The 12,041-nt window shown below is 46.0% G+C and overlaps 1 protein-coding gene across 3 annotated transcripts in view; it reads left to right on the top strand.

Annotated features, from left to right (window-relative positions):
* Nucleotides 1–12,041, top strand: part of PDPK1 (3-phosphoinositide dependent protein kinase 1) — a 92,059-nt gene that overhangs the window by 40,451 nt on the left and 39,567 nt on the right. Inside the window, exons 2-5 of one of the 3 annotated variants that reach the window (XM_080681285.1) lie at nucleotides 2,171–2,416; nucleotides 6,310–6,352; nucleotides 6,622–6,759; nucleotides 11,796–11,940. In XM_080681285.1, the coding sequence (XP_080537411.1) occupies nucleotides 2,171–2,416; nucleotides 6,310–6,352; nucleotides 6,622–6,759; nucleotides 11,796–11,940 (572 nt within the window). Of the gene's footprint in view, nucleotides 1–2,149; nucleotides 2,417–6,309; nucleotides 6,353–6,621; nucleotides 6,760–11,795; nucleotides 11,941–12,041 lie in introns of all 3 variants that reach the window. The other 2 variants (XM_080681284.1, XM_080681286.1) reach the window with 2 other exon arrangements.

Raw genomic sequence — 12,041 nt, 5'->3', positions numbered from 1 at the left:
GAAAAACATTATAACCGTGGTTTTGAACTCTATATCCAGTCATTTGCTTTCCTCCATTTCTTTCATTTGTGACCTGTTTCTTTGTCTCCACATTTTGGCTGCTTCCCTGAGTTGATAGAGTGGCCTTGTGTGCTAGGTGACCTATAGGGCCCAGTGGCTCAGCTTCCCCAGTTACCTGAGGTGGACACTCTTGGTGCACCCCTTTGTGGGCTGTGTGCACAGTCTTGTTGTAGTTAAGCCTTGATTGTTGTTGGTATCACTGGGAGGAATTGACCTCCAGGCCAATTGGTTGTGAGGATCAGCTGTGTCTACGCTGGGAGAACTTCTGTGCTGGAGACACCCTTATGAGATAAGACTTGCAAAATCTGTGCTCAGCTTGGATGGGGCGGAGTCTCGGGGTGGAGCAGACAGCATTGGTTTCCCGTCAGCCCTACCCTAATAGGCCCTTGTGTCTCAGTGTCCCTCGGTAATCGCTGCAAGTACCTCTGAGAGAAAGCCACCCTCGAGTTCCGCCCACTGCCAGACAGGTCCAGTTTCTCCCCGAATGAGTCTGGGTCCCCAGAGTCTCGCCCGGAACTGGAGTTCAGCTCAGTCGGGAGCTTTTGTCTCCCTCCTGCTTGAGAAAGCCAGCTGCGCACTCAGTTGCCAGTCCTCTCCGCGCGTGCTTCAGTACCTCTGCCTCCTGCAGCTCCTGAGTCTCAGTGTGTTTTTCTCTTTCCTTCTAGTTGTAGAATTTCCACTCAGCCAGCCTTCCTGTGGTTCTGGATGATGTCCGTTTTGTCTTTTAGTTGTAGTTTTGAAATTTCTGTGCAAGGCAGCAGTTTAGGTGTTTACCTGTGCCGCCATCTTGGTTTCTCCCTGTTTTTTTTCTTTTGTTTCTTGTGCTTTTGGTTTCATATCTTAGACACCAATGCCAAGGTTATGAAAATTTTTTCATATTTTTCCTATATTTTTCTCTAAGAGTTTTATAGTTTTAGTTCTTACAGGTAGATCTTTGATCCACTTGAATTAAATTTGGTATATGATCTGGGAAAGGCATCCAATTTCATTCTTTTGCATGTAGATATCCAGTTGTCCCAGCACCATTTGTTGAAAAGACTGTTTTTTTCCCATTGAAGGGTTTTGGCATCCATGTCAAAAATCAGTTGGTGGTAGTAGATGTAAGGGTTTATTTCTAGACACTGTTCTATTCATCTATGTGCCTATACTTTTGCCAGTACCATCTTGTCTTGGTTACTATAGATTTTTTGTAAGTTTTGAAATCTGGACATGTGAGTCCTCCAACTTTGGGTTTTTTGTTTGTTTGTTTTGTTTTTTTGAGATTGTTGTGGCTATTCTGGCTCCCTTGAATTTCTATATGAATTTTAGAATCAGCTTGTGAATTTCTACAAAGAAACCAGTTGGAATTTTAATAGGGATCACATTGAATAATTTTTAAAATTAAGTTTTTCAGTTTGTTTGGTGTGTAGAGGGCAGTTTGGCTCTAAATCAGTTACTGTTAACCGATTACGCCACTATTGTTTTGCTTTGTTAAGTTTATTTTTTATCAACTATAACTTTTATGTGTAATTGGCAATTCTTGGACTCTTCTTTCCATTAACTTATGCTTCTGTGTTCCAGGAATGCGTGGTTAACATTCTATTTGGCTGTGGGATGCAGTCTCAAGCCAGTCTGTTTGTTCAAGCCCTAATTGAGTGCCTTCACATGTATCCAGTCTTATATCAGCTATGGGTGGGTGAACAGGGCCAGGGGTTCTGAAACAATATATACTGTGGTCATAGGGTTTGGACTGACTTTTCTTTTTGAACAAGGGTTGGCTGCAGATGGTATTTAAGCTGGGCAGTGATGGGCAGGCTAATTGGCCATTGAGTGGGGTTGGGAGTGTGTGTTGGAAACTCATATAGTGCTAAGGAAGGAGGAGGAGGGCAGATTGGTACTGGGTGGTAGAATTCTTGGGAAAGCAAGACGGGGAGGGCTGGGATTTGAGCAGGGAAGGGACTTGGGAGAGGAAGGTAGCATGAGCCATGTGGCAGAATTTCAGATAGCCTGTCTGTACTTTGTGTTTGTGTTTCAACAATGTCAACACTTGAGTTCATGCGTTTAAGAAGAGCTGCTTTGAGTCTTAATCTCTTTTTCCTGGGTCCACCAGTATGACACCATTCCTATTCAGTCCAGCGTGGTGTTATGTTCCTGCCCATCCCCATCAATGGTGAGGACCCAGACTGATTCCGGCACGGCCCCTGTTGTTCCCAGCGGTGGTAGCAGGCAGGGCCCCACCATGGACAGCACTGCGGCTGAGTCCCGACCAAGTACCAACTCACTGCAACATGCTGCACAGCCACCACCACAGCCTCGGAAGAAACGGCCAGAAGACTTCAAATTTGGGAAAATTCTTGGTGAAGGATCTTTTTCAACAGTGAGTACATGCTGCTGTTGTTGAATAAGCATGTTTTCCTTGGATAGGCTGACCTTCCAGGCTCAGAACTGGGAGAACCTGATACAAGGTGGTGTTCTTCCCCGGAGGAGGGTTTCAGGCCTCTGGGGGTTCCTCTCCTATTCTGAAGGTGACTTGGGGCCACAAGTAGATCATGTGGCTAAAATATCTAAGCCATGATTTTGTAGTTGCAAGCTTTAAAAGGCATCATTTGATCTTGTTTTTTATTAAATGGCAGTTCATTTTATTCAAACCAGGCATCAGCAGGTGACTAACATTTCATGTCCTTGTATCACATTGGCAAGACTCTGGGAAGCTTTTCTGTTCCTTAGATTAAAAGTTAGTATTGGTCCTGGCCAGTGTGGCTCAATGGTTGAATTGAGTCAGGAGGTCATGGTTCGATTCCTGGTCAGGGCACATGCCCAGGTTTCAGGCTCAATCCCCAGTAGAGGGTGTGCAGGAGGCATCCGATCAATGATTCTCTCTCATAGTTGATGTTTCTCTCTCTCTCTCCCTTCCTCTCTGAAATCAATAAAAATACATTTTTTAAAAAGTTAGTATTGGGCCCCAGCTGGTTTGGCTCAGTGGATAGAGCGTCGGCTTGTGGGCTGAAGGGTCCTGGGTTCGATTCCCACTCAAGGGCACATGCCCGGGTTGTGGGCTCAATTCCTAGTGGGGGTCATGCAGGAGGCAGCCAATCCATGATTCTCTCTCATCATGGATGTTTCTGTCTCACTCTCCCTCTTCTTTCCTCTCTGAAATCAATAAAAATATATATATTTTTTAAAGTTAGTATTGATATTCGTATCTTCTCAGAGTTTTGGGGGAAACATTTAAAAACCTTTATTTTAAAATATACAAAACCTTACATTCTTGACACTTGCTAGAGTTACAGACCAAGACCTGCTGGCCTCTAGATTCTGTGTCCTCTGTTTTATAAACAAATGTTATCATGGCACTGTCAAGTCACACTCAAGGTAACTCTTTTTTGCTCCTTGTGTCTGTCCTATGGTATTTTTCCTCTTGCAGCAAAGAAGTGAAGGTTCAAATCAGCTCCTTTGTTGAAGTGTCAGCTCCATGTGGCTATGGCAGTGCTGCAGGCTTGCTGCAGGCTTGGTGGAGGCTGGAGTACTTGTTCTCCAGCTGGGGTGCACAGTCTCAATCTGTACCTTCATAAAAAGATAGCTCCCATGGTCTCCAAGCTGGGCTCAGCATGCATTATGGTCACAGCAGGGTGGTGCTTGAGGCCCCTAATGCAGCAGGGTTTCTGAACAATGAGTCTTCCTTGCCTGGCTTTTGTGAAGAAACCTTATGTGAAATTTGTTTTCCTTTTCTCTTTTTACATTTATGAAATATTTCAAAATGCAAAGAACATGAAATATTATAGCTCACTTATGTTTTCAACGTTTTAATTAATATTAATTTTTGCTGTCCTTACACATTTTTTTTTTAATCCTCACCTGAAGATATTTTTTCCCATTGATTTCTAGATAGTGGAAAAAGAAAGAGAGAGCCCTGACCGGTTTGGCTCAATGGATAGAGCATTGGCCTGAGAACTGAAGGGTCCTGGATTCCGGTCAAGGGCATGTACCTTGGTTGTGGGCTCGATCCCCAGTAGGGGGAGTGCAGGAGGCAACTGATGTTTCTCATCATTAATGTTTCTAACTCTCTATCTCTTTCCCTTCCTCTCTGTAAAATCAATAAAAATATATTTTTTAAAAAAAACAAGAGAGAGAAAGATGGATGTGAGATACACACATCAATTGGTTGTCTTTCACAGGTGCCCTTACTGGGGCTGGGGTACCTGCAACCGAGGTACATGTTCTTGACGGGGAATTGAACCTAGGACCCTTTGGTCTGGGGGCCGACACTCTAACCATTGAGCCAAACCGGCCAAGACTCCCTTTATACTTTTGATTTAGATTTTTTAAAATGAGCAGTTTTTGTTTAAATTACAAAAGAATTGTGTCCTAGAATAAAAACCTTCAGCCCTAGCTTGTTTGGCTCAGTGGATAGAGCACTGGCCTGTGGACCAAAGGATCCCAGGTTCAATTCCGGTCACAGGGCACATACCTTGGTTGCAGGCTCCTCCCCGGCCTGGCTCATGCAGGAGGCAACCAATCGATGTGTTTCTCTCACATCGATGTTTCTGTCTTTCCCTCTCTCTTCCACTCTCCCTAAAAATCAATAGAAAATTATCCTCAGGTGAGGACTAATAAAAAACAAAAACACTTCAACTGTGAGGATAATCCCCAGTCCTTATGGTACTTACAGATCCTTTTAGGAGGACGAAGCTATTTTGAAGAGAACCTTGGTATTCTGCATGGTTTCTTACAGTGGTCCAGTAAAAGAAGAGTTCTCTCCTTTCTCAACTTTACTTCATTGGGCATTTATTTTGACTGGAAAATGAGGACTTATTTGTGAAATTCCTCCATGTCTGGCTTTCTGAGGCTGATCTTGACGTCCAGATTAGTTCTGTAATCAGCCTGAGTGGTGGGGGGCGGGGGGCGGGGGGGCGGCGGCGCAGTGTCAAGTCATGTCCTATGGAAGAGGGGCACTCCCTGCCCTGTGTCCATAAGGAAACCTGTATGTGAAATACTGAATTCACACACAACAGAAAGATGACATAACTATCTCCTTCAGAAAGGTTTCCATTTAAATATTAATACTCTTTAACAGTTCTTTTTACTTACATAGCTAGTGCTAATCCTGTGAAGAAATTTAATATTGCATAAATACATAAGCAGTTCTCCCCCATCACTCCCCAGCGTGTGAGAACAGTCCACATAGGTACATTCTTCTGGAAAGATCTTTGAGATCTTTCCACTTGAGTATGTACAATCCAACCTCATCCTTAATGACTGCAGGGCGTTTCACACAGTACTTTTCCAGGATTGAGTCTGGTGAAGAATTCTATACTGGCATTTAACTCACACTCAGGGGCCAGATGAACCCGGCTGTGGCCTCCTGAGGTCTTCCCAGAAGGCCCAGGGATACCCCAGGAGTTGGGCAGGTTTTCATCTATTCTCTGGTCCTCGGGCTTTCCCCCTGCAAGTATCTTTGAAGAGATGTTTGTACCAGCTGGCAGTGGTGGGGGCCACCCAGTACATCGTCAAACTGGGCTCATTAGGCATTTGGAAGTTGGTGCTTAGGTTGCACCTAGGGTTTCCGTGTGTAGAAAGGCCTTTTCCATGTTGTGCGATGCCCCATTGGCACTCTGTCCCTCAAACAGAGTTTGAGCACCAGACTCAGGTGTACCACAGAGAGGACACAGCTTGGAATGTGACTGCGCTTCTGATGAGGGTGTAGGACTCCCAGGAGGCACTGTCCGCAGGCCACTGGTGATTTCGTTTCCTGTGCCCTTGATAGCAGAGATGGTATTTATGGTATCTGAGAGCAGCATCAAATGAGATGTATGGTAACAATTATTTGAAAAAGCCTAAATACAGTGTGACTTTTTGCAATGAACATATACTGAGGACATATTTTTAAAGTTATTTTTAAGACATTCCTAATACCTACTTGTGGAGGTATTATTTGTTGCTTCTTCCTACTTTTGGGGAGGGTGACACAGGTCTAGATGTTCCTGCACATTCCACTGCACAATGGGGACTATTGGCAGCTGATGAAGAACCTTCTGGAAACAGTAGAGAGAGATATGTGTTTGCTGTTAACTCTTGTAATGAATTAACTTTGTCATTGACATTCAGCTATATTTGTTAGCACAGGACCAAAAATATTTAAATGTAATTTTACAATGGGGGTGGGGTAGGGTAGCCTGTGTGATTGGTTGCAGGGTAACTTGTGAGACTCAATGCCCTGGTTACATTTAGTGTGTGTTTTTTTTCTCTTTCTCCCTTTTCTTCCCAAACCAGGTTGTTCTGGCCCGAGAACTGGCAACCTCAAGGGAATATGCTAGTAAGTACTAACTCCAGCAATCTTTGTCTGGGATGCAGGGACAGTACACTTCTGGGCACATGGGCACTCGGCACTGCCCAGCGCTTGGGGGTTTCTGTGCTGATTTTAGAGGAGAGGACACTGTTGGTCTGTCTTAGAGACTATGAAGCCAGTAGCCACGTTATGTGAAAAATTTAAATTTATGCCAAAAATTTGAACTTTATGAGTTGTGTCTTTAGTGTTTTCTTACCGTTTCAAATCATAGTAACTTGCTTCTCTCTTACCTTAAGTTAAAATTCTAGAGAAACGTCACATTATCAAAGAGAACAAGGTCCCGTATGTAACCAGAGAGAGAGACGTGATGTCGCGCCTGGATCACCCCTTCTTTGTTAAACTTTACTTCACGTTTCAGGATGATGAAAAGCTGTGTATCCTTTGAATAGTCAAAGCGTTCTGAAATCACACAGTGACCCCTATTAGTTTGGCATCATGACAACATTGTTGTTTTTGCAAGTAGTCCTTTCTCCTGGAAAGGAAAAGGGCTGTATATTCTAAATACAAAGGAATTCAGAGCATGGCTGTGGCCCCCTGGGGTTACTTTATGGGAGACCATCACAAACATTTTTTCATTTTTTTTATCGATAAACATTGTATATAAAGGATTTTTATTATTTTAACCCCGTGGTTGCTATACATTTATTCAAAGGCTTCCCTCATTCCTCTTACGAGCATCCTTGGAGTATCTATCAGGTGTCAAGTCCTGTGCTCAAAGCAGGGAAGTGAGAGAGGAAGAATGATCTTGGGCACCTGGGGCTCCTAGAAGGTGGTAACTATCTGACTTCTTTGGCTCAGGCATGTGGGGTTTGGTTGGAAGGGACATTTTTACCAGGCTCAGCCCCCAGGTGAGAAGTTCAGGGAGTGACCCATAGGAGTCCAAACCCTTTCTCCCTGTACATAGATGCTGTCCTCTCCCTGGGGTCTCCAACCTCCCTCCTCCTGCTCCCTATGGAGTCTGCTCTCAGTGCCTTTTTAAAAAATCTCTGATCACCCAGTGCTTCTGGCTGTTCATGGCTTTGCAACTGCATCTCCATCAGAGATATCATACTCACTGATTCTTTGCTTTGTTTGAGGGCATCTTATGTTTCCTGACTTCTCTAACTCTTTTACCTTTGCTTGGGGATAAGGGAGGCAGGGTACCATGGCAGTCAGGGTGGACCACATGTCTATGTCATGCAGCTTATCTTGAGCCTACCCATCATGTAGACAGACTGGCCAGTATTTCCTCACTTCTCAGTCCCTTTACTGTAGTTCTTCCAAACCAAGACTTCCCTCAGCCTCTGTTTGCCTTATGACTGTTCTCAATGTCAGCAGACGCTCTTGGTTTCTACTCAACCAAGAGAGGTTGGACTGTCAACTGGAGTTGGTTAAGAGCTTGCTCAGGTTTAAACCTCAGTCTTTGTATTTGTTCTTTTCCTCTTGTCTTCAAGGTCTCCAGAATCCCTTCCCCTCACCACACCACTTCCAAAGTTGGTCCAGTGCCTGAGAGTTTGCCTTCCCTATCTTCCATTCCCATCGGTTCAGGCTTCCTTTCCCCTCCCTCTCTATACACAGGTTCTTCTGGGTTAAAACTTTGCTCAGTCCTGTTCCCCTTTTAACACCATTTTCTGGCTTCATCAGCTGTCAGCTGAATTTGTTCTTTTGTTTATTGAGAAGTCTTTGGTGAATGCTGGGTGATGGCAGTGTGCTGGTAAATGAGATAAGGGCTTTGTCTTCGGGGACCTTAAATTTCCATGCAAGAGTTAGGTAACAGGTGATCAATGCCTAAGGGACCAAGAGTAGTAAAAGCCAGGAAAGGGAATGTTGGAGCATGCTACTGTTTTAGCTTGGTGGTCCTATTTGACAATGTCAGGCAGAGACCTGCACTGGGTGAGGACCGGAGCATGTATGTGTAGATGGAGCGAAAAGGCTTGGTAGGGGTCAGCTCTTTGAGCTTCAGAGGCCTGATGAGAATTTTGGATTTTCTTCTGAGTGTGGCAGGGAGCCCAGAAAGGTCTCCAGCAAGGCAGCCGTTCACTCTGGCTGCTGCTTCAGTGAAGGTTCTTACAAGTAAACGGGCGAGGGAGAACTGAGTCAAGGTGGTTCTCAGGGGTGGACCTCAGAACCTGGATGCACAGTGGTGCTGTAATTGAGCTGGAAGAGACTGGAGAGAGGCCAGGCTAGGAGTGGATGTTGCATTGGCATTTGACACATATGTAGTTGCTAGCTGCTAGAGGGCCAAGTGGGCTGCTGGGTGACTGCCAGCAGAGCTCAGGGAGGAGTCAGGACTGCCTTAACAGGCTAGCCAGCCACTGAAGGGCACTCAACAAGGGGAAAAGGTCTTAGGCCTGAGCCTGGGCCACCCACATTCACAGAGATTGGCACTTGGAAGGGACTCTTTTAGAAGGCAGGGGGGAGGAGGTGTTGCTAGTGAGATGAGCGGATAGAGACCCAGGGGCTACAGTACCAAATGGTTTCTGAAGAAGGGTGCTGCAGCCAGGCCAGATGCTGCCAAGTGGTCAAGTGAATGGGGCAAGGGCCTCACCTATGGATCGGCCCTGGTGCAAGTTGTCATTGTTAGTGGCAGTTTGGAAGTAGGAGGAGGGTTTGGGAGAAGTGAGGAAGTCAGACAGCGCACAGGGCAGGTTCTTCCTAGCGGGTTCTCTGTAAAGGGGGGCAATAAAGTGGTCTAGCAGCCAAAGGTATGGGAGGTGGGGAGGGGGTTCCTCATTGGTGTTTTTTTAGGTGTTATAGAATGTCTCTCCACCTGGTTCCATCACTTCTTGTCCCTATCTCTTTGTTGTCATGCCATGCAGCAGCCATTAATGGCTTCCTGAGGACATTGAAGGGTCCTCTTCATGTCTGTTCTGTGTCTCTCTCACCTCTGGGGCCACTTTGACCCTTTGATCCTTGTGCTCCCTGGGACCCATGTGACTGTGCTCCTGGAGCCTGTGGGGATCTCTGGTTGCCAGATTTCCTGGAGGCCCAGGCCTGGGCTTTCTGTAGGCCCATGAGACAATGTGTCTTGTTGGTTGGGGGCTCCAACAGATCGCACATACCTGGCTTTATCTTCTCCAAAGGCCATGTGAGGTGCGATTAGGTGGTTCAGAGTCTAGATGAGTGAGCTTGCTGTCTAATTTTAGATGGGATTGGCCAGAGCAATGCAGGTGGAGGGGACTCTAGGGGACTTGGTTCAGTGGTAACTGTTACTCTTAAATTTTAAGGCAAATTCCAATGCCTGTGAAGGCTGTGAGGGCTTGCTTTACCTCTGACAGCAGTGAAAGAGGGACTTCTACCTCAAGTTGAAATCCTTAGTGGCATACATTGTATTAAGAGAGAAAGAAAAGGAAACACTCTGCCTGAAGAAAGCCCCAATATGCACACCACACTCCCTTTAGCCATAATTTACACATTGAGGAGACACTGGAGTGACTGCAGGGGCAAACTCCCCTCAGGACAGGCAAGGCAGAGCCTGGTGACATCCCTGTTGCAGCCTGGAAACCAGGGCTTTGGACAGGGAGCCAAGCTCCAAGACACTGCTGAGCTCAAGCCCACCCTTCCTCCCAGGCTGCAGTGATGCATTTCCCTCCTGCAGGGATGGAGGTTGAGGGGTTTCAGAGGCTGTTACTCAGCTAGCCTGCATTCTTCCTCCATCCCCCACCTGCTCATCTTTGTGTGTCCCCTCTTGCAGCTTGAGGACAGGAGCAGTGCACCTAGGCCTCAAGAGGCTGGGCTTTAGTCCTGTCCTTCCTTGGCTTTGTCACCTTGAATCAGTTGGGTTGCTTAATCTCTCTGAGCCAGGTTCCTCTGCATAGCGCAGGCTTTGGGCTCACCAGGCTCTGCAAAAGGCCTGATCTGTGCTCATACTTCTGGGAATGTACCCACTTCATGCACTAGAACAGATTTCCTCAGTGTTCTACGGCATTGGCTTTGCTGAAGGAGGTAGTATGGGAAATGGACCAATGAGATCTGAAAAAGTATTTCTGGAGGATGAGAAATGTGTGTGGTTGGAGGGAATATGGGCTTGGAGCTGTGATCCTTAACATCTGTTATATTCAAAACCTATCAATCACCTTAGCTTCACAGTTGAGCACAGAACTAGAAGTATCTCTTAAATAGGAAATAGGAACACAGAGGATGTTCAGGCAAGAAGCAGACCCCGTGAAGCAGGAAAAGGTGCTGTTACTGTGGCTGTGGCTGAGCCCCTGTGGAATGTAGGCTCCTGGGAGATGGCATTCCTAACTGATGAAGCTCCTTGGCTAGTCCAGGTGAGGCCACCTGCCCAGGCAGTGCTGAGCTCCTACTTGGGTTCGGGCAAGCCAGAATCTATAGCCTTCCCTGTGGAGGGGGCAGAGCAGGACAAGGAGGGAAGGGGGCCTGGTTGAGACCCTTTGAATTCCTCAGAAGTAAGGTTTGTTTTTTGCCTCAGGTTCCGGTTAGATGTCCTGGTTAGAAGGGCTTGGGTGGTCACAGGTGGGGCTGGATTCAGAGCAGGTTTGGGCAGCCTTGGTGGTTGGTCCCTTCCTCCTGGGATTGCCCTCACTGTACTGCAGCTTCAGGCTCCTTCTTGGTGGGAATGGTAGTACTGTGGCAAACGGAAACGAGATGGAACACCCTAAGCTCCGGCCAACCCTTTCCTGTCCCTAGCTGCCAATGGTGAAGTACCTGTAGATTTCTATTAATAGGCACATATGTTTGGTGCTTCTAGGAGGAAGAAGTTATATGGGATCCATTTATTTTTGCAACCATTAGTCCTCTTTGGAAAATGGAAAATAGATATAAAACATATCACAATGTAGTGGTGTCCAGAGGAAAGATGACAGTGTTCTTCCAGTCTCTCCCCATTGGGTGCCTAATAAATAAATTGAAGCAAGAAGTTAATAAAACAGCATTTCTCTTACAAAACTTGTCACTTTATACTTGGAAACAGAGCGTTCATTTGAGAAACCTTTACATGAATTGGCTCTTAGCGCAGCATGTGGAATGCAGCTGGTGCTCAGTAAATGTATACACATTGTGCAGGTGTGGAGACTGGGTTATGATGGAAACACGCCCCCTCCCCACTCCCATGCACACACCTTGGCTGAAGCCTGCAAAGAGGCATTTGACTGCAATCTCTAGCAGCTTCCCTTCACCGGGGCCACATGTGCCTTCTGGGCCAGTGGAATCTCAGAAGGGTCACTTGGGCTGAAAGGCTCATGTCATTGTGTTCTTGGTGAGAAACTTATCCTTGGGCCTCACCCTGGAGCTGGGGTCTGGGATTCCCATTGGCCATGAGTCTGAACATGACAGAGTCTGACTTGAAGAGGGGCAGTAGTCTTGGGCCACAGGTACTTTCAGTTTTCATTAATTTAAAAATTTTTTATTGGGTTAAGGTTAGTTTTTTAAAAATGATTTTTGCATTCTTCCTTAACTATGCAATATTTAGATTTTGGCCTTAGTTATGCCAAAAATGGAGAACTACTTAAATACATTCGCAAAATTGGTTCATTCGATGAGACGTGCACCCGTTTTTACACAGCTGAGATGGTGTCTGCTCTAGAGTACTTGCATGGCAGGGGCATCATTCACAGGTACCAAGCTCTGCTCTCAGGTCGGGGCAGATGTGGAATGGAGGGTGGGATGCCTCATGAAAACTTAAGAAGAGTTCACATCACTCTTGACATTGAGAGCC

The sequence above is a fragment of the Plecotus auritus genome (genome assembly GCF_963455305.1).
Source record: "Plecotus auritus genome assembly, chromosome: 7".
Classification (NCBI taxonomy): Eukaryota; Metazoa; Chordata; class Mammalia; order Chiroptera; family Vespertilionidae; genus Plecotus; species Plecotus auritus.
This window is presented reverse-complemented; position numbering and strand designations above follow the sequence as displayed.